The 23,700-nt window shown below is 34.4% G+C and overlaps 1 protein-coding gene across 1 annotated transcript; it reads right to left on the minus strand.

Moving 5' to 3' along the window:
- Nucleotides 1–13,112: 13,112 nt before the first annotated feature.
- LOC134534561 (FLYWCH-type zinc finger-containing protein 1-like) lies at nucleotides 13,113–19,217 on the minus strand. The gene is made up of 2 exons (XM_063373041.1): nucleotides 18,924–19,217; nucleotides 13,113–15,644 (listed from the first exon to the last, which is right to left on the minus strand). The coding sequence occupies exons 1-2, from the start codon at nucleotides 19,215–19,217 to the stop codon at nucleotides 15,312–15,314; spliced, it is 627 nt and encodes a 208-aa protein (XP_063229111.1). The 3' UTR covers nucleotides 13,113–15,311.
- Between the last annotated feature and the right edge of the window lie 4,483 nt (nucleotides 19,218–23,700).

The following is a 23,700-nucleotide window of genomic DNA, read 5'->3' on the forward strand; positions in this document are numbered from 1 at the left end:
ATAATATGCGCTCTTGAGATCTATTGTGCTGTGGATATTATATTTAGCTACATCGGAAACTATTTTCTCTATGGAAGGGATTGGGTAAGCGTCTAACATCGTGTATCGGTTTATAGTCTGAGAATAGTCGACGACCATACGTTTTCGATGTGTTCCACTCACGACTAGTACCTGCGCCCTCCAGGGTGAGTTGCTTTCTTCAATGACACCGTCAGAGAGAAGTTTTTCTATGTGGGATTGAATGTATTTTTCGTCTTCGTTTGAGTGTCGTCTGGACTTGATCGCGATAGGTCTACAATTTGGTGTTAAGTGTTCGAAGAGGGTGGCCGGACCGACTTTGGCACATGCTAAGCTACTGATTTGCAGTTCAGGTTTATTACCACCAAAAACTATCGACAGAGTGGAATGCTGCTTAAAGATATCGTGCCCTAATATAACATCTGCGCAACAGTTGTTTAGAACGTTAAGCTTTGTTTTTCTGTATATATTGTCCGAGATTTGTAAATCTACGGAACAATAAGCTTTTATAGGCATGGCCAAAGAGGACGATGCCATAGCTACTTCAGATGACGTAGGATATTGTTTTAATTTATGTTTGGAGACAAAACCATCATTTATGTAACTCTCCGAACTCCCCGTGTCTATTAGCCCTTCAGCTGGAAAACCATTTACTTTCAGTTTGACAATGGTTTTGGAAAGGCTAGTTGGAGAAGCAGCTGATGTTTTGGAAGATGTTGGTTTGGTCTTACGATTACGATTAGATTGGTTAGTAGGGAAAACCAGAGACTTAGCAGGAAGGCAAGCAATAGTTGAGAAGTCATCTGTGTCTTGAGGAGAGTCAGGTAAGGCGGCAGTACGATCTTTGGGCTTATTTGACCTACAGACTTTTGCATAATGGCCTTTCTTACCACAGAGTTTGCATGTAGGTTCTCGCGTTGGACAGGAAGAACGAGGATGACGAGGGAACCCACAGAAGAAACATTTCTGACTACTGCTGGCTGCGGTTACAGGAGAATTTGGTTGCTGAACCGGCTCAGTTGAGGCTAAAGGTGTCTGGCTAGGAATATAGGATTCAGAAATTATATGAGCTGATTCTAATGATCGTGCTTTTGCAAATGCTTCATCCAGGCTACATCCAGGCTAAGAGTTGCGTTTTCTAACAAACGTTGTCGGATACTGTTCGATGAGAGACCTTTTATAAATGCATCTCTAATGTATTCATCCCTATAAGCTGCTGCTTTAACATCTTTGAACTCGCAGTCAGAGCTAAGGAGACGCAAAGATTGTAAGAATTGATTTACACTTTCATCAGGTTGCTGGTGTCGGCTCATTAGTTTATGCCTTGAAAATATTTCATTCTTAAGTTTAATAAAGAGTGAATCTAGCTTTTCGATTGCAGACGCATAAGAAGTACATTCGCTAATAAGTTCGTATATACTGTGACTCACGTGATTGTAGAGTAGTAACAGCTTATCAGCTTCAGAAGCCTTGATTGAAGCTGTGAAGACTTTGAATGTTTTCTTCCAGTGATTCCATTGTGAGGAGCTTTTCCCAGTTGTGTGATCTGCTTCAAATCTCTCGGGCTTGAAATACTTGTCCATTGTTTGTATTAAATGTTTCTTGATAGAATGTGCTTAATAAATTGACATAATAAACCTTATCTTCAGAAACTAAGGCTTTATTAAGCACAAAACATGACTTAGATTGTTACATGAATTAATACATAGATTTGAATAAGAGGTAATATTGAAGGTTAAACAATGTTCATGCAAAGAGGTTGCTAAGAGGTTAAAACCAATATCACCACAGTGATTAAGTGACAAACATACCAACAACCAAACTTTCATATTTATGTATTAGGACAATAAAACAACTAGTCACAAAATAATTTATTCATTCATTCATTAATTTGTTTACAATTGTCTGTGAAATTGAAGAACAACTTATGTTGGTGACTTAGGCTCTATAAAATTTTTGCACCTCTGAAACATTTATTAAATTCTCTATGCTCTTTGTGCCTGACAATAACTGTTTACTAAATGGTAACTTGCATTCATTACTGTTGGTAAGTAGTCAAATCTAGCCATTCCAATAACATAGGATTTACGGATGAATCTCAGGAGACTGGAATCAGCCTCAGAATGGCCCAGAGTAAGTGCAGAATGAATGGACGAATAGCATGGTTTCATGTAGTAAGCACATACACGTAAAAAAAACCCAGATATTTTTGAGATATAAAAATATTATCACCACCTAAGTGCTCACAAAATCATAAGCTCTACCTAAAAATACATATTCTATATACATGATATACCTAATTTCCTGAAAACCATATTCAGAATGACAGCCCAATGTCGGGTAAACCGCAAACATCTTGCAGATGTTATTTCATTTATCAATAATAAGTATGAGAAAAAAAGTTGTACCATTTTAAGCAGTCACTTGCAATTACTACAATTTTACCTTTTAATTAAATTTAAAGATAAGTGATATAGGTACATATACCGCTTTCACCCGAAAATATGTTGATCCTGAATGTAAGACGACCCACAATATTATACTAGTTACGGTTCCAAGAAAAATTCTTAACTCATCTTAATAATCTTAATAATCTAAACATTTTTATTTTTATTTTATTGAGAGTTAAAACTGCTAACATATATTTATTTTTCATTAGTAATTCATATATTCAATATAAAAAGTTTAAATCAAAATTCTTTAATTTAAACCTTTTTAAAATTTTTTTTTTAATAATAGTTTGCTATTGGTTATAAGACGACCCCTGATTTTTGGTGGCCTATCAATGTAACTTAAGTATTATTTTCAGAAGAATACAGTACATTTAAAATGTTAAAAATTTTCACTTTTCTTTATTTATATAACCCTTTGCAAATCAAACCTACTTTAAAATATATAAAGAAAAGGTAAAAAGTATCAGCTAGAAATTTGATTAAAACAATAGTTTTGTTGCTCCTTAACAAGTTCACCAGGTTTTTTTTCTACTGTTAGTATTGCAAAATAACATGGCTTGACAAAAAAATGAACCAAAAAGCCCCTGGGGTGTGCATAGTTAGATGACTATGACTATAACCTACTTTAAAGAGATAGTATTCAAGGCTTACTGTGACCTTGGTTGGATTTTGTTTTTCTGCAATTTCTTTGACCTTAAAAGAACAGCAAATCTTTTATTGGCGATGAATTGTAGGTGATCAAAATATTACAGCAAAAGCATCATGGGCTTTAACGACCTTGGTTGGATTTTGTTTTTCTGCAATTTCTTTGACCTTAAAAGAACAGCAAATCTTTTATTGGCGATGAATTGTAGGTGACCAAAATATTACAGCAAAAGCATCATGGGCTTTAACAAATCAGAGCATTAAAAAACCAGTCCACTTTAAAAGTCACAAAAATCAGTTGAGACCTTGTTAAATAAACAGCACACAAAACTGAAAGGATTTGATAGAGTTCTATATACCAAACTCTAAATTAGAAAACACTACATTTAATTAATACAATCAATTGAAGACTATTGCTTATTTGGTGACAACATTTTTACTGCACTCGTTAAATACAGTGTTATTTAAACTATGAACAATTTTTTTACTACAGAGTTACAAAATATCCTAACTAAAAATATCCTAAATATTCTAAATATCCTAATATCATAAATGATTTTTCAGTTAACTAGAAAATAATTATTTAAAAACCAAACCATAACAGCTTTAGGTCTTAGTTTCCTAAAAACAATAAAAGTCATTACATTTTACACAGCCTTTAAATGTTTTTCAGGTAAACTAAGAAAACTTAGACAAATTTGCCAGAGACACTCTTGAGATATAAAACAAAGATGCGATGTGTTTCTCTACTTGGCCTGCTGGAGGCGACGCTCTTGCCAGAGGAGCTTGTTGCGTATGATCTCAGTGTGCGGTTCGTGGTTGTGCTCTGGACCACGTACATCCAGCTCATCTCCGCTCGTGATCACGCGGGCACGGCACTTTGTCTTGTTCCAGGAGACGCAGCGCCAGTAGATACGGCCGCAGTTGTTGTACTCCTTGGAGTAGACGTGGTCGCCGAAGATCAACTGTTGGTTCCCTCGGGAGTTCAGCACCAACTGGAACAACCCTGCCAACACAACGGGTCAGTTTTGTTTTAACACAACGCGAGGTGCCAGCAGTGTTATCTGTTTCTGCACATCAAAACTTTTAATGTACTTATGTAAAAAAAACTTTCAGTGTATTCGATCTGTCGGCTCAGTGCGTGGAGATTCTGGACGATGAACCAGAGGCACCGGGTTCGATTACCGGCCGAGTACAGGACTGGGTGTCAAGTTGTCCTTTAGCCTCCGGGTTGCAAAAGGCACAAGCAAAACAATCATAGAAACATCCGCCTATTACACCACCACCATCTTCCCATTATATTGGGCAGGAGGTCAAAACCAGACTTCCAGCTTATTCCCCCATTATAAAATATGTATCTATACATTTCTATATGATAACTTAACACTGTTTATTTCAATATAACAGAGTATAAATAGATAAAATACAACTTACAAACAGTAACTTGAATTTAAAAAAAAGTATCCCATAAACAGTGCGAATGAAGATAAAGAAAAAAAAAGACAGTATACACAATGAGTAAGAAATTTGAGTATATGAATAATCAAACTGATGGACTTATAACCGACATAAAGCCACAACAAAGAAACAGCGCTAAGAAAAGTATAACTGAATAAGTAATTAATACCCAGTATTTGAGAACGATACAATATTTAATTATTAGCCAAAATTTGACTAAAACAACATTTTAGTTGCTTCTTTTACAAGTTCACCAGGACTTTTTTTTTTACGATTAATACTCAAGATTAACATGACTTGACACACAGTGAACTAAAAAAGCCCCTTGGGTGTTCATAGTTATATGACTATAACCCATTTTTAACATCAAAATAAGTTGTACTACTTAAGATTTACTGCGATCTGAGTTTTTTTTTTGCAAGTGTTATGACATAAAAAATACAGCAAAATTTTTTAAGTAATGATTTGTTGGTGACCAAAAATATTACATTAGAGGCATTACGTGCTTTTAATAAAGCATGCATTCAAACCAGAACTAGAAAATAATTATTTGTAAACCGAACCACAACAAATATAGGCCTGGGTTCTGGTTCCAACAGCCCACACGGCTTGAGTTTCAACGGCACCTCGTCTCTCTGAGGGTGTCGTGCAGTGGTACAGGCACTCCTGCATTTGGGAGTTTGTGACTTCATCCTGCGGCGTCACCTTTCAAACATTGTCCTCCCACCTTGGAAGAACTGGAGATGTGAATCTGGGAGGAAATCATCCCTGTGCTCCTCGAAATGTGCCAAAAAGAGGTCGAAGAGTCCCGAAATCGCCTTTAACAATGCATCACTGCTGATGGCCACCATCTTCCAGATTTAATCTTCCGAACATGATAAAAAAAAATGGGGCTTTATACTGATTACAAAATAATAAGCCCCACTTCTGTAAGTTGTTCTGTTAATTTTTAATAGCCATTCAAAACCGATACACACCCTTTGCCCCACCCTGCGTGCACGTGTGTGTGTGTGTGTGTGTGCGCGTGTGTGTAATGCTAAACACACAGTTTTGAAAACCTTTGTTTTTTTTGCTTTTGTATGTTTATGTTGCTTTGTGTAAGTACTTTGTACATCTTTAAAGATGTAGGCAATTCTTACAATCACACACAACAGTTAGCATAAATGAATTAGGTAGTACTAGTTTAGAAAATAGTTAAAAAAAATTATCATCTCCCCTTGAAAAAAGTTTAACTAATAATATATTATTGTTCATACCACAATTTTAATCCAATTGGCAATCAAAGGGCATTAAATATAAAACTATCTGTGGTACCTGTTGTTTACGAGTCAGATTTTCATTTTGTCGCAAAGTGTTCTGATACACTGAACACAGCATAGTAGGTATATCGCTATGCAGTGTGGCTTTTAAAATTTTTTCTTCGAAATCTGTTCAGTAACGTAACTGTGACATAACTGTGTGATAAACATTCAAGCGACCAAACTTTCACAATTATATATTAGTAAAATAAAATAACTAGTCACAATATTATTTATTTATTCACTCATTTGCTGTTTACAATGTGCCTGTCAAGTTCAAGAATAACTTATACAGTAAACCATCAATTATCTGAATACTGATCACCCAAAAAACCCAGTTAACCGAAAGTATTCCGTACAGCAAATTCAAGTTTTTGCACCAATAGTTTCCACTAGCATGTTTTGGTGTAAGATTTAGCAGCAAAAAAATGAGTCAACTCTGAAGAAAACACAAATATAAACTGTACTCATAGTACTTTATGTAAGTTAGGCATTTGTAAGATGTTTGATACAAAAAAAATACAGTTTTATGTTTAGCATTACTGTTTAATTATTTCATATACATGACCCTATGAATTTTGTAAAAATTATTTTGCAAATGATCAGATATCCAAAAAATAAGTTTTCCAATCACTCCAGTCCAGAATTTTTTTTGTATAATTGATGCTCTACTGTAGTTACCTATGCATGTAGATGTATATCTCGAAGCAGATTTAATGTACACTCAGAAAAAACAAGACAAAATTAAACATATAATGAAGACTTGTATGTTAAATACATTACAGAAACAAAGGGACAAAACAATTTTGATGAAATATTTTGGAAGTTTTAGAAATTACATGAAAACAAATTTCCAGACACACAACATTTTACATTACAAATTCAAATGTAATGCAAATAATAACTAAAAAAAACTATTCAAACAGTACACATTTTCATTTCTTGTTTGTGCCATGCATCAGTTATCAACAGATGCATTATGTATTTTAGAAAAAAATATTTACAATACAACACAATTTTTACACTTACACAAAAAAAATTAAGTACACTACAAAGTATACCCAGAAGGTAAATTGTTTTTTTTCATCACAATTTTTATAACAATATTGGAACAAAAACAACAATAGTAGGGATTAATAAATGACCTTAAATACTGAGGGATTGAAATAATTTCAGATTGCACACTTATAGATATAGATCTCTACATACTGATGTCGTAGGGCCTTTCACGTCCTGCTCGCTCACGTAGATTGAGTTGACTGGGCGCTACCGTGGCAGAGACACTCAACAGGGCCATGACATCGCTCCTGCGTGACTGAGACTCGGACGCCCTACTCGTACCTCCTAAACCTCGCTCACCTGGTCTGCTCTGAGCGTCGGACACGCTGTCAAGGTGTTATGTCCTAGTCCCAAGTCATAGGCGTCCCACATGCCTGGGTCTCTGGATAGACATACACGTGGGTGCACGAACAGAAGACTCACGGGCGATGGTAAAACAGTTTACTCACACAATCCCCTACACGTGGATATCACTTACGTCTCTCGTAATGAAACTAGAAATATCCAACGGCAATACAATCAGCTTACAAGTGGACCAGGACACCAGTATACCACCCGGAGCAGACCTCGGAGAATAAAAGAAAAGGTTTCATTAAAGATAATCAACAACGAATGTGACTAAATCAGTTTCATCAAAGGTGAAGTCCTCGAGGTGTAGTGGCTGCGTCCTACTGGCTTTGGTCAGGGCGTCAAGGTGACGGTAAGCTTCCGAATTACTGTTTGGTCATAAATCGATTTGTGAGGGAACTAATAACAATACATAAGCACTTCCTGTTCTTAATACCAAGTTACAATTAATTATCATATGTTAAAAACATTTACTTATTTATTTAGTTATTGTTTAAGTTCAAGTCTCCACCGCTCGCACGATGGTGTGTTCCAAAGGGTTATACATGGCGCTGCTTCGTCCTTATAGCTAACAGGAATCACACACACTTGGGGAGTTGCAATAAAAGTGAAATGATAATTATGTTAGTAACTGAATTGGTGTTAAGGGTATGTGGCACAGATTCTACGTATGTCTCTTGTGGTGACAGCTAACACATGCACATATATGCACATTCAGATAAAGCTGGGGTGTTTTAGGGGTAAGGGGAATGGTGGCACATAGGGCTCAGATGGGCGCAGACCTGGACAATGTCAATACTAAGTTTCTTTTCTTGAAAAAAAAAAAAAAAAAATGGAGGTTGGATAGTTTCATCAATAAAATTTTCACTGTTATCCGTATTTGATCTAAAATACAAACAAAAACAATGTAGTAGTAATTTTTTAAAGGTCTGTAAAATTCAGTTAATTATAATATTTAACTGTAACATTGTCACTAAGTGGCAAACAAATATTAAATAAATATTGAAGTAAACACTTAACATTTTGTACAATATACACAAAACAAAAACTGATTAACACTTTGGCCAAAGAAATCTCAAGAACATGTAATAAATTGTAGTCAAGAGATGGGAAAGGAGTCCCACACATGCATGAATACAGGACACTTGTCTGACCGCCCCTGCAAGCTGGGTTTGCTCAGCTGATGTCCGATTGAGACGGGAAGTGCACTGTGGGGGCATCACTACTGCACCGGTGCATGACTGACGGAGAGAACACACTGAGGGAGAGGTCGTCGCAAAGCAGTGACGAAACTGTGCTGGGAGGTCCAACAGCAGGGTAGGAGTCAGGAAGAGTTAGATAAAAACTGCTTTCTGAAAGCACAACAGGTTAAACCTGACCTATAATATGTATTTGCATTAGTGTTTGTGTCATGCTAGAATTTGAAAACTGCACATGATGGTGATACGTTGTTCAGTCACGTCAAACTCTTTGTGAAACTGTGAAACACATCCCCTCCCAGCACCTAGATCTTCTGATATTTCTCTCAGACTTTCTAGGTTCGCATTTATCGCTTAACGACATCATCAATCCGTCTCGTTCTTTGCCGTCCCTTTTCCATTTTTCCTTCCATCTTCCCTAGCATCATGCAGTCTTTTCCAGGGAGTCCTTTCTCATCATTATAAAGCCTAAGAAATTAAAGCTTCACATAAAGCATTTGTCCCTTCAGAGAGAAGACAAGATTGTTTTATAAATGTAATACAAACAAATGAACATGACCATCATCATCATGGTTGAAAGCCAAACAATTATTAACTGCAAAAAATTTAAATACAGCCAAGGACAAAAAAAAACTGACATGATTAAGTATAAGTTTGTGGAGACTCTGGCTATAACACACAACCACCACAAGTTTTCACAGGCTCTCCACTCAATGTATGGACTAATTCATAGGGTGTTTCGGAATGGTAAAGTTGGGACAATGCTCAAAATGGCCAGCATTTCTCTGACCTACGTCCTTTGCAGAAATACAGCATCTCAAAAATTGTCAAGTAAGAAGACAAAAAGTACCATCTGATTGCAAAGGTCAATTAATTTTGTTACTTGTACTCAATTGTAAATGCATGCATACAAAAGTTTCACTATTACACAAAAATATTAAAAAGTTTACATATGAAACATTTTTTTTATGTCTTATTTGTGTACGGATTACAATGTGGATTACGCAGGATGTTACATTTCTTGGTTGTGAGGGTACAAGTGAGTGAGTGAATGTGTGAACGAGAGATAAAAGTTAAGTAGTAGGGCAAGTAAAGGAGCAAAACTCACAATGAAGTCTCTTTAACAAGCATCACCTTCCTTTCCTGGACCAAAATTACATTTGGAATAGTTACTGAGTTGGGTCCTATTACCATGAGTCACCTCTTTTTATTTATTTTTTGCTCGGCTACAGTCTTTACATAAAAAAAATGCCACGATCACAAGCGTTTACTCTCTGGCAACTCAAGTAGCCCGTGAAATGCACAGCTTATGCAGCACTGTACCAACAGTACAGATTGCCTATACAAGCTGCTGATACAACCTCTCCCACTTCAGCTTCCTCTCGATTATCTCCGTGTGCGGCTCGTGGTTGTGAACCCCGTGACGCACTTCGAGCTGCTTGCTGTCTGTCACGACGCGTGCGCGGCACTTGGTCTTGTCGCAGAATATGCACCGCCAGAACTGCCGCCCGGAGCGGAAGTACTCCGTGTTGAAGAGGAACTGGTTGAATATCAGCTGCGGCTTCCCGCGAGGACTCCGCACATACTGGATGGTACCTGAAAACAGAGGCCGGTGTCAGAATGCTACACACCCACAAAGCTCTACGACATGACGGTGGATGATGTAAAACTAAATTTAACAGTTCGCTCCTCCCTTTAAAATCATTTTTCATACATTTACTTAAGTGGTGGGTCGAATTCACTGTTTCTAAAATTCATATGTTGATTTTGAATATTAAGAGTGCCTAGAATCCAAAACTAGAGCTCAAGATTCAAGTTGTGAGTTGGAATTTATATGTGCACGTCAAAAAGTATGCTTATATGGGCACCATCATAAGGGGTCACATGGGCCCAGCAAAGACTCTCAAGGCAACTCCTGTGTGAGGACGAGAGTCGAAACCACCAAAAAAACCTTCCAAAAGAGATCTAGCCTCCTCTGGGCATCAGGAAGTAGATGTTAATTATAATAAACCTATAGTTTAAAAAACTTAGAAAACTTAGAAAAAAAAACACTTTTATAGTTAAATGAACTAAAAATTAAAAAATAAAATTTAAATTTCAGTATTTTGTCCAACAGCCAAATAATGCACCACAACTATGCCTCTTTGGACGATGTCAAACATGCCACAGCACACGTTTTAGTAAAAAGGTAGCAATCCTAATTAATTTGCAAAAAATACTTAAAAACAACAAAAATACTATGTGTAATAGACTTTTATTCTTGTAATTATCATTCTTTTTTTTAATTAAAAATTCAAAATTTGACACAGCATGAGTTTTCACTTAAAATCACTTATGTAATCCACTTTTTTTTATTCTGGTGAATCACAGATGATTTACAGGAATGTATTACATTAGCACTGAACAAAAGTCTCAGACAAATGAGAAATAAACTTTACAAAGTTCACATTGTCATAAAGATATGTATAGTCATAGTCACAACTAATCAGAACATAACTTAATCACAGCAATAATACCCAGGTTTAACATTTGGGATGAAGGATCCCAAGTGACCATTAAAAACATAAACCAACCAAAAAACACCTACTTAATACTTATTATCCTAAAATTTCATTTAATCTGAGTTATGGTACTGTGCTAGATGTTCTAAAAGAGAAGGCAAGTTTTATGATAATGATGTTAGTTTAAGTACAAGTTATTTTTACAGGTTTTCTCAATTCACTCTCAAAAACCGATTAGTAAATTTAAAAATAAGCCACCTTATTTTGCATTATTTTCTATTGTTATTGTAATTATATACTTAATTTAAAAAATAACAAATTTCTTAAAAAAGAACCAAACTTTAATGTTGGATTCTGCATACAACATTTTTTTTTTTTTTTTTTTTTTTTAAAGTGTGCACACATTAAACTTTTATGCCAAATAAATCTTTCAATAGCTTAGGTAATTCTATTTAAGTTCAAGAAATGATCAAAAATAATTAATTCTTACAACAACTACTGAAATAATATTCTTCACATGTATAATATGTAGAGATGAGAATTTATGGTTCTAATTTTTGTTGAATTTAGTTTTTTAAAATGAAAGATTTTGGCTTTAATGGTTTTATTTTATAAACACTGTTTATTTATGATGATGGTGCACTATAAAACTTACAAGATGTTAAAAATATTTTCATTAAAATTGTGGATTTGATTAATGTACAAGTTGGATATTTTAAATGATAAATTTAATTTGAAAGAAAATGTTTGAGAAAATATTATTTTATGAGGGGGAGGAGGGATAACATTTGGCAAAGATTTATGTAGTAAGTAAGTAATAGAATCATATACTTCCAACTGCAGGATTTAATGAATTTTTACAATACACCTAAGTCAAAACTTTTTTCCAAATCAAAATCTACAAAAATCACTTTAAATTAATTTTCAATTTTAAAAAATAAATTTTTTGTTAAAATTCTGTTTTATTACATGGTTTAACCTGCAATTCGGGGTCACATGATATATTAACATGCATATATATTTTATATGGTGCATGGACTCACATTTTAGTGTTATTTTGATTGGATCATGATTAGCCATTACGTATTGTCCCAACTCATACGTGAATAAAGTTGAAAAAACTTGACCATTTACTGATGGAATAAGAACGAAATCAGGATGAGGTGCCAGATGCAGGTAGCCAATCTGTAGGAGGAAGAAGATGAACTAATTGGGCAGTACGGTTAGAATTGAGTAGCACAAAGAGATAAGCATTCACTCTTGTAAAGAGTGAACTTTTAATCATCCAAGAGTGGTTTAAAGAAAAGTAAATTATGTAATTTCAATCCCCATAACAATATGACATTCTGAAAATTACAGCATTTTCTTCAATTATTCATACATGATACCACAGGATTGCAAAAACTTAACTCTAAAACTAATCTTTTATGCTTATAAAATATGTTCTCAGTGAAGTGGTTATAGTCTAATGTTTTTCATTCAGTTTACGAGCAAAATAATTATCTTAAAATAAAGTCTAATGAAAAGAATATAAATTGTTCTTTCTTCATCTCAAGTATTATTTACATAGTCAAAAAACAGAAACACAAGTGTAAATAATAAATTCTTTGATGCTAACACAATAACCTGCCACAGATGAACTTGCCTAATTTCATTTTAACTCTGAGAAATCACATGTCATGAAACTAAACTATCACCAACAAGAAGCTTCAAATCAAGTTAACTTTCAACTCACAGCTTCACTTGTTTCAAAATACTGGTTGTTTACAACATAACATTGTTGTGAATTACATCATACAGTGCATTTAAAGTTTGCAAATTTATTAATATTAAAGAGCTAAAGACAAATAACTATCAACTATCAACAATTTTACACAGAAAACAAACTCAATATGTTTCTTACCACTCATTTTGGTTTCATTCCATTATACAAAATACATACTGTATAAGTAAAAGTAATCCAACTTCACAAGCAACTTACAACCAAATTATCGCTAAAAAATACTGCAGTTTCACATTTGAGATCATGCATAGGTTTTCTGAGGAGAAATTTGTTGTATCTAACTATCAAACAAAACTAAATTACAGAGACAAATTATACACCTACAAAGAAAACGTGCAATGTACCAATATATGAGCATGATTTTCAAGCTTATTTGTACAGCAGGCAATAGGAGACGTACACGTAAGAAAATGATAGAAAATTGCAACTCACCAATTTAATTTTCAATCATAGTATTCACACACTATTCTTTTAAAGGAACTGATCAATCATATTGCAGATCAATAAAAGTTTTGCTGCAATTTCTATATATTTTTTTACAGTTATGGATATGTTTGGTGTGACAAGGCACACATAATAGATTCTCCAACTTACGTATACGTTTTACACAAATAGACGATTTCTAGACTAAACTTGCCAAGTTGATGTGCTGTTGACTTTAAATGTAAAAATAGTTGCACTATTCCAAGAACACTGACTTCAATCAGTGCTGCATGCTATACTTGATACCAAGTTGAGCTATGAGATGTAAAACAAAATCTGTACAAGCAATTTCCAGGTATTGTTGACAATCCAAGGTGGCAGATACTGTCTTTCATAGTGAACAACACACCTCTGTTAAAACATGTTTGGAGTCGCAACATATAAAACCTTACGTATGCGAGGACAGCAAACAAAGGGTCTTCAAATGATATGAGATCATTACGGCTTTCAAACCTCATCCCATCACTTTGCCTTTTTAGAGGCATATTACTGGTAACATTGAACCCATTTAATATTTTTCCATATGGCAACAGGACTAGAATGTAATATACTGCTGTGAAGATGTTATGGATTGCAACAACTACACCTTCAGGAGACTAGTGTAAGTAAGAAAATGGTTATTGTTTGTACAGATATCTCATTTTAATAATATTTTTAAAAAAAAATCGATTTTTATATAGTGATTTATTGTCACATTCATCTAGCCACCATGTTTGGGAACTAACTATATAATCAAGCAATGCTTGAAGAGTGTTCTGAGAGATTGGGTTCTTCACCTCAAAATGTTAAGTCAGTTTGTCAAACCCTGGCTCACCTAATTAATTGGCTATAAATAGATGATAATTACTGCATGAATGTCACTGTGTAAAAAAATTGTATGAGCTCACAGTTTTAGGGCTGATAGAATGTAGGTATGAAATGAACATCAAACGTTAAGAAATGAAATGTTATTCACAAGAAGTTCACGCCCATCCTGAAATAGAAAGATTTGAAAAGAAAAGAAAAATTGCTGTAACCAGTAACATTTCAACAGGGCTCTACTGTACTATTTGCTATAAAACAGGAAAAATAATATTCATGCTAAGTACATACCACACATTACACGAAAAATAAAATTTAAAAAAAAAAACAATAACAAAACATTACCCCTTAAACTGCAATGAAACCAACAAACACTCACACTAACTAGCCAGGTAAAAAAATTGTAACATTATTCTGGCATTCCACCGAGGCATGATTCAAACTTATTCTCAAAAGGTCTGTTTGATCATTTTCATACGCCTGCTTAGGATGGCCACCAGGTTGGCTTGAGTTCTGTACGTCGTTGCGCACTCCGGGGTTTTACTGCGCGATATGTTTGGATATGGTCTAACCTTAACTCAAGATGACGCCCGTCATACATCTGTGCTACACTGTGCATTGGATAACTAAAAGTTTGCCGAATTATGAACCTGCCATTGTACAAATGCAACGTTATACCTTTAGTAAACATTTTTGTTTGAAATGCTTGGAGACATGGATGCTAGGCAGAAAATACGAGCCTCGACTGGACTTAGCTGCACTTGATGTAGAATAAAAAAAATTCATCAGACACCAGGCTTTCAGATATCCCATGAGCAGTGTTCTTCCATCAAACATGCTAGAGAACAGTATACCAGCTAGCTCTATGCTAATAACATAGACAAGACTGTGAAAAACTAACAAGACTCAAGAGGTGTAAACTGCAACTACTTTTGAACCATATTATCCTTAATTGTATGTATTCTTATACTGTGATATACAGTTAACACTCTCACCTTTGACATAGTAAAAGTTCATTAAGTTTAGTACATTTGGCCATTAATAAAAAAAAAACATATTTCACTGGGAGAGGAAACAAAAGATATTCATTTTCTAAATGTTGGTATCTTCTATTCAAAAAGATAAATGCATTATGTACAGTATTACGGTGGACAAATGTTCTGCCAACGACTGGCTCGGTGTTGAAAACAGTGCCGGGCGTAAGCTGTCCTTGTTGGTCTGTGGAGTGTTTGCTTCCACCCCAGAACGCGACCACCCTGCAGTGTTCACGCACTGTTTGGCTTGGCCGGCGGGAAGCTGTGACGCAGTACGTTCCACATGCGGTTCCTCTCGATCAGCTGCGTGTGCGGCGCGTGGTTGTGCTCCGAGCAGCGTATCTCGAACACGTGGCCCTCGGTGACGACGCGGGCGCGGCACTTGGTCTTGTTGCAGGAGACGCAGCGCCAGGTCTGCCGCTCGCCGCCCTTCGACACTTTCACCAGCTTGAACAGGTAGTTGTCGTGCACAAGCTGCCGGTTGCCCCTGGAACTCGGCACAAAGTGCACGCCATCTGCGAACACAGTCGACGTACTGCGTGAGTGGGGATGAACATCGCTAAACTGCGCGACGGGAGCGCTTGCTCTGTGTCAGGGGTTTACAAATATGAAGGTATGTACAGATTACCGAACCAAGTTACTGAATGACTCGCTTAATCGAATACAACAAAATAAAAATAAGTAAAATAATAGTGCCCTTGAAAAACTGTGTTGCAAAATTGAACCACCGAGAATTTTAAATTATGAAAAAAAAATTTACAATATTTTCTTCCAAATATTAGAAACGAGACAGCAATAGGTACCGATGTTAGGCTAAGTTGCTGATACATGATACAAATGTTTCCCATTTTATCTAATTCTTAATTTTTGGCTATTATGTAGACAACTTTTAAAATATAAACTAAATAAATAAAATTGTGTTTCTAAAGGAAATGTATGATTTTTCACAAAGAATACCAATACACATAGCTTTTGCATTTAGAAGCCAGATATTTTATAATTTGCTTAGGAATTCACTTATATTGATAATAACCAAATTAGAGTTACACCAATTAGAGTTTTCAGAAATGTCATGCTGAAGTAGCTGACAATCATTTTCAGCAGTTATCTTTCTATAAATTTGAAGATCATCAGCAAATAATAGACCAGAGGAGTAATTTAGAACCTGAGTAATGTTATCAATAAAGATGTTAAATAATAAAGGTGACAGAGTTCCTCCTTATGAGATACCAGAGGGAGCTTGGTGTAATGAAAAGTTAAAGTTATTAATTGAAACAAAAAAGCATCTATCTTTAAGATAATTATAGAGCCAATCTACACATTTACCACACACACCAAATCTTATAAGCTTTTGAAGTAATACTGAGTGGTTCACAGTATCAAATGCCTTGGCAAGGTCAAAGTACCAAGCATCAACCTGACCCCTATTAGTTACTTCAGCATGTATAGGGTTTGTAAAAGTAAGTAAATTTGTTGTAGTTGACAGCGAAAATCTAAAAACCTGTTCATGTTCAGATAATCTATTTTCAAGGTTGAAACTCAGTTGCCATAACACAATACGTAATCTCAAAAAATGTTAGCAAAAATTAAAGTAAAGATATGGTAACTTGTAGTTCACTGCCCTTTTATATGAATCGGGATAACATTAGCAATTTTTCATTTGTAGGAGAACACTTCTGTTTTCAAGCTAGTATTAAATATATGCTATAACAGAGGTATGATTAGATGAGAACATCCTTTTAATATAAAACTGGGTACACTGTCTGGTGCTGTAGATTGAATCTTGGGTAGGATTCACAGTAACACTGGGAGGCATGACAGTCAGTAATACACACTACAAAAATACTTGGCAAAACAATATGAAATAAAAATAGGATTTTTTGAATCAACCTCATTGACATTTAAAGATGAATTTTGTTGGTAACCTTTCTTCATTATTTTAAAATATTGCCAAACTTGTTTCGGAATTTTCTTGGTGCTATTGTTTATATTGACCGGCTGGTTTTGTCTCTTTTGATAAGTTTTTTTACTTTTTGGCTGCAATAGGAAAAATATGTGTAATAAAGCATTTTGTTATAACTTTTAATAATTTATGAAAGTTTTCTATGTTTTCATTTCAAAGCTGGAATTAGGTTCTTGGAGAATCAGTGGGGAAATTTGGAAGCTCAGGCAGCTGACAATGGGATATAAGTACTTGTATTATTATTTTTATTTAATAATTGCACCAAGCCTACAAACAACAAATGGTTAGCCTTATTTGATAGGCACAACATTGATACAATAAATAAACACACAAAGACAAAACAAAACAATAAAAACAAGGTTACATAAAACAAAAACAAAAATGGACAGATACAAAAACATCAAAGAATAGTACACAAAATGAGCCAAAATTAAAGCTATACAAACAAAATAAGGCAAAGTAGACCAGATAAAAAATAAAAAGTAGCTAGAATGGAGAATTAATGTGATCTATTATTTTCTTAATAGATAATTTTTCATTTATTAAAGGAATTAAACTGTTATACTTATTAAGAATGTTTGACTATACTATAAACTATATTATTTAATTTCTTTAATGACCAAAACAAAAGTTGATATCGACAGTTAAAAGAAGGTATTTTAATACCTGTATCTTCAAGAAGATAATTACAGGTTAGATTATTTTAATTTGACATCTTTACAAATAAAGCATCTAAAATATATATTATAGATGACAGGGTGTTCAAGACGATAGTGTAAATCTACATCATTATTAAAATTCCTATTTTGACTTATAATCTTTATTTATTTTCAATTTTGTCGCTATCCGTTTTGCCAATTGTATTCCATATACAAGTTTAGTTCTAATTAATGATATATAAAGACTGAGACAGGAATCAACTTTACAAGCATTGATTGGAATATATTTAATGAGAGCAAGAGTTCTATTCATATACGGTAACAAAGATCGAATATGATAATGAAATAGTAATTTTGAGTCTAGCAAAATTTCCAGATCTATAATAACATTAGCTTTCTTTATAGTTTGATTTAACACTTTGTAATTGAAAATAATAGGATGGTATTTTCTAGTGTAAGTTTTGGTAGTTGTCTTATTGTAGCTGAGTTCAACTAAATTAGTATTACACCATCTGAAAATTGAATTGATATCTCTCTGCAGTAAATGCCAGTCAGTAATAGTAGTAGATTTAGAAATTTTGAGGTCATCTGCGAGTAGAACAACTGAAGAATCTTTTAAGTAACTAGAAAACCAGATTAGATATTTATCAGTTAACCCAAAGTTTGATTTTTTACAAAGTAATATGTTGTGGTGGTTAACAGTATCAAATGTTATTGCCAGATCAAGATACTGAGAATCCACCACATTATTATATTTTAATCCTTCCATCAAGAGGTTCACATATATAGTCTTATATCAATCGGTTCACTCATGATCCTTTATGGCTTTATATAAAACCTAAGTAATCACTATCACTGTTTTTATAATTTCTATAGGTGAATAGGGTTCTCACTTGTAGTTGAATGAATTTAAATTATTATTTTGATATTGAGAGTAGGATCTGACGGATATTTTTTAACTAAGGCATCTTCTGCTTTTGATGGTTAATAAAGTACACAATGGAGTTTCATACTGGAGGTTAAAAATTATTACATAAATGAATACAAACTTCTTCCAAGAGTCTTACAGTTGTCTGACTCAAATTTATTTGATCTGAGAATTTTTTTTATTGTTCTTTGATGATGTCACTGCCTTGACCTACAGGCTGTAAATAAATTTCACTTAAAAAAGATGCCAACAGTCACGAACTAATAAAATGCTGGAAAGGAAAGAGTCTGCACTTGGTTCAGTCTGTTCCAAACTGGCTTTCGCTCGATTATTTCAGTGTGGGGCGGGTGGTTGTGTTCCTCATTGCGCGCCTCGAGAAGATGTCCGTGGGTGATGATGCGGGCGTGGCACCGGGTCTTGTTGCAGTCTATGCATCGCCAGAACTTGCGCTGGCCGATGTCGCTGGCCAGGCACTCCGACTTGAACAGGTAGTCGTTGAAGACAAGCTGCGGGTTGCCCCGGGAACTCACGACGAAGCTGAACGCACCTGCCGAACAGAGGTCACACAAGGTCAGTGCAGGAGCCATCTTGGCTGATTAACTGTTCTCAGCACGCATCAAGGCAGATGAACCTCAGTTACTGCCAGGGCCATTGCCCAAGAGAGTCCGGTTCAGTATCTTTTTCAATGCGTGTGTTCATCCTGATAGTAGGACAAAAATACGTGTTTACTACCAATAAAAGTGATATGCGCAGATCACCTTTACAGTCATGGCGATGGTAAATTTTTTAAAATTTAGATTTGGGGTTTGAAAATTTTTATATTAAGTCATGGGGAGGAGATCTGACAAAATGGTTTGCTGCCCTCGGCCCTTAATTTCTCTCGACGACACTGCCTACTGCCCATGAAGTAAAGATCCTGGTTCGCAAACATACCGTCGTCAACCAAGTTGTTCTGGATGTGTACCCAGCAACAAATAAAGGCCTTAATATTGCATAATGATGCGTTGATCGGCACAGAGACCGGTTTGGATTACCCACAAACCGCAACCAGATACGAGATGGGTTTGTGGTGGGTCCCCAAAACCTCCAAAGTAAGGAGGTGAAGAGACAACACAACACAAACTTCACAACACGGGAAGGAAAAATTTTTATCAAATGAAATATTCTAGACCGAGCCAAGAATCAAGCCCCCAGCCGGAAGATATGAACACTGATCCATCAGGTGGCAAGACATTGTATTAAAAAAAAAATAATTTTTTAAAATCACAATCAATTTTAGCTAGGTAATACATATTTTACGATTCTTTAAATATGCATAAGACAACATTCATATCACATTCACTTTTAAAAAGAATTTTTTATTTTTATAAATATGCACTTTCAATATAGCGTATAACCAGAAGCAGTCGTTTAACAGTCAACTAGCGAAGTGTCAACCTGTGGACATGTAATGCCCAAAAGTTAAGGGACCCGCCCGCCTTGTTAGGGGTGTATTTATGCTAGTGAGGCAGCATAAGTATGAGGCTCGTTGGAGTTTCTAGCACGCTACCTGCATCTAAGAGCAAGGCTATGAATCTGTGCACAGTCTGCTTGTTGTGCATAGGACAACTTTGAAATCTGTGCGATAATCATAACATTATATGGCAGAGAAAAGAAAGGTGAAATGCAAGGCCCTTGAGTGCTTTCAAGAATCTCTACCGGGTGTTCATGCCAAAAAATTACTTTAAAAACATGAGTTTTAGCCATTTTCACTCTCCTAAAATTACAGTCTAAAAACAAAATATGGACACAAAACTACTTATCTGCCCTAACCATATTCTTAAATGCTTTACATACCCAGACTTCACTCATCACTCAGATTCTTGAGCTGTTTTAAAATGCATGGTTTCTTCTGAAGTTCTGCACACTGCATGTGTGCTCAGATAGGCAGGGCCTTTAACTGAGGACAAGGGATACCTAATGGTTAAAAGCTGGTTGTTGTGATTTAATCAAGTCAAACTCACTATTGTATTTTTCAATAATGGTATAAGTGAAATATAATTTTAAGCAAGTAAAAAATTCCTCAAACTTTGAAGGCCTGTAGACTGATGTCAAGTCTACACTACACTAACATTAACCACAGTACGTCCTTGAGCCAGTAAAAATGATTTACTTAATTTTTAGTTGAGTAAATGTGTGTGCCAATGATGATAAGGGCACCCGAACTGTAAGGGAGCTGGTTTATTTCTGTGACTGCACATTGACATCTGTTTTAATCTTGTCTTTCCAGTTTCTTGGGTTACACACATCATTTTGCTTGTTATTTACTACTATAAATCTATGGAACAGTAATATAAAGTTAACATAAACGTTTCCAGTTTCTGGACTCTGTAGAGCGGTACATCATTCACACCGTGCATCAGATGCTAATCAATACTGTGATAAATTTGGCTAGGAATCTAATGGTTTCTGAGTTGCTATTGAACAAAGTTGATTTGTGATTAAATTATACATAAAAATCATTAAGAAACAAAGAATAAATTTTGTTAACAGGAAACTTGGAAAACTGGGCACCATACATTTAACTCATGTGTGCAGTGCCATGATTGAATTCCTTTGCTTACATTTATATTTTTTATCAGAATTGATATATGCCCTTATTATAGACCTTTTTAGTTGTGCCAGCTTACCTGTTAAAATATTAGTATTTCATTAATAATTACCAAACATCTCTTTTTCTCTAAAACAATAAAATATATGTTATAGAGATTTACTGTCATATTTTATGCTAATTTTGACACTATATAGCACCTATATTTTAGCTAGTGAGGAGTCATTTTAACTGCCAAATGCCTTCTTGTTAAAACATATTCAAACTTCTGCATGCATGTCATGTGTTATTTACACTGGAACAAGCCAAAATGTTATAAACAACACCTTGTTTCTTGTAAACAATAATGAAACACATTTGTAACCGTATGTCAAGGTGGTTTGCGGTATTAATTAGGTACTTGACAGGTATGGTACACAGTTTAGTACCATTTTTGCCATTTTACACCAAGGAATGAAACATATTACTGTTTCATTAACGGAAGCGATGAAACCATTCTGGCACTTTTAGACTTTGTACATGCAGTATACCCATATCTAAAATAACACTTTCATATTACAATTTATTACTGAGAATGTTTACTAGCACTAACTCCATTTCCATAGTTAAATATTTACCTTTACATTACTGTCAGGAAATAATTTTAAAACAGTTTAAACTAATATTAAGGTTGTAACACCTGCATTTGTGGAAGTCTGGGACGAGGTTAGGTGCAAAAGTTGTATGCTCTAAATGTAGTGGCTTTTGTGGTCGCAAAATGGCTGCCACAATGACTGTGAATTATATCAAGTAACAATAAAAATATGGCAAAATCAGTTTGGTGTCCGAGAGACATTATTACAATACCCAAATTGACGATAGTACATTTCTTCTGGAACTGCAATGATTTTTGGTGCCCAAATATATATATTTTTGCAAGTATTTATGTATGTCCACTTCAGACCAAATTTTGAGCTAGCCGAGGAGGTCTGGGGTGTTACACGGTTATACAAGTACTGCTATTTTTTAGTATAATGAAAATAAAACAACAGTTAAGGCTCTTCTGTGAAAATGAGCTTCACCGCTAAAAGAAATATGTTTTCATAATTGTAAAGTTGTTGTTTATTATATAATATTACGAAATTAAATATAAAAAGTCCTGGAACTCAAAGTCAAGCCAAAACATTTGAAAGGCCAATTAATTACAGTTTAATGAAAAAACCCAAAATTAAAATTATGCCATAGGTTTAGAGTTTTAGCCATTTTTTTTTTAATTTTTCAAATCCCCACAAAATTATTAGATATTGTGACTACAAATTTTTTTCATGCAATCATAAATAACCACACTATTGATAACAATTCCAAATAAAATCAAACATGCTACACTTTTGAAATAAATAAAATTATTTGCATTGCTTATTCAACAAAAATTTTAATCAGGTAACTTTGACTATTTCTATTACAAAAAAAAATATTTACTATGCTACTTAGTCAGTTATTTCCTTATATGAGCCACCTATTTAAATAACTTGCTAATTTAGCTGATTAAATTTTTGTATAATACAATTAGTCAAAATTACCTGATTAAAAATTTTTGCCCCATGAAGTGGTGCAAAGTACTACTTTTCCCCAAAAGGATACCATGTTTGTTTTTATTTTTAATTGTAGTCAATAGCAGGTTTATTCATGAGCGTGCTGCAAAAATTTGTGGTCACAGTATATAATAATTCAAAGCAGGGTGGCGATTTTAAAACTTTTGAAAAAAATTCCTGTAACTCAAAAAAATATGACCCTTTTTTAAAATATTGGTTTTTTGATAGAACTGTAGTTAATACACCTTTCCACTGTTCTTGACTTGAATTTGAGTTATGAGGAATTTTACAGATGATGTAATATAACTTAAATACAACATATTTGCAAATTGGTAACTAATAAAACACAAGGAAATATTGTTTTTCACAAATTCTAAAACTAACAGCATTATTATTTATGTCCAAACTGTTTCTGATCAAAAATTATATTTCACAAAATTGAAATGAAAAATAATCATAAATCCATACATGAAGTTCATGATTTTGTGCTAATTTTAATTTCAATCAAAATAGCTTCATATTTAAGTGTTTTATATTACAAGTAATCTATTGATCGAGACTAACTTAAATTCGAGATACTCCTCTTATTTCATGTCTCCCTTACATTAAGTGTTTGTTCTACACTTGATGTTGACATACTTTAAGGGTGGATTACATTTGGTTATCTTGTTATTCAAATCATCTTATAACCTAGTCTGTGTTGTGTTTTGGATGGCTTACATACAAGGTCTCGTCAGCAAATTGTTTTATATTTAAGGGGAATCTTAAATTCAAGATCAATTTATACAACTGAAGAGATTTTATAACATTAAAAAGTATAAATTAATGATCTAATTATTTAGTTTTTAATTCGAAAATGAGTGAATCAACTCCAAACTAGTACATCAATTTCTTATAAAACAAATGAAT

Source organism: Bacillus rossius, chromosome 7 (assembly GCF_032445375.1).
Source record: "Bacillus rossius redtenbacheri isolate Brsri chromosome 7, Brsri_v3, whole genome shotgun sequence".
Classification (NCBI taxonomy): Eukaryota; Metazoa; Arthropoda; class Insecta; order Phasmatodea; family Bacillidae; genus Bacillus; species Bacillus rossius.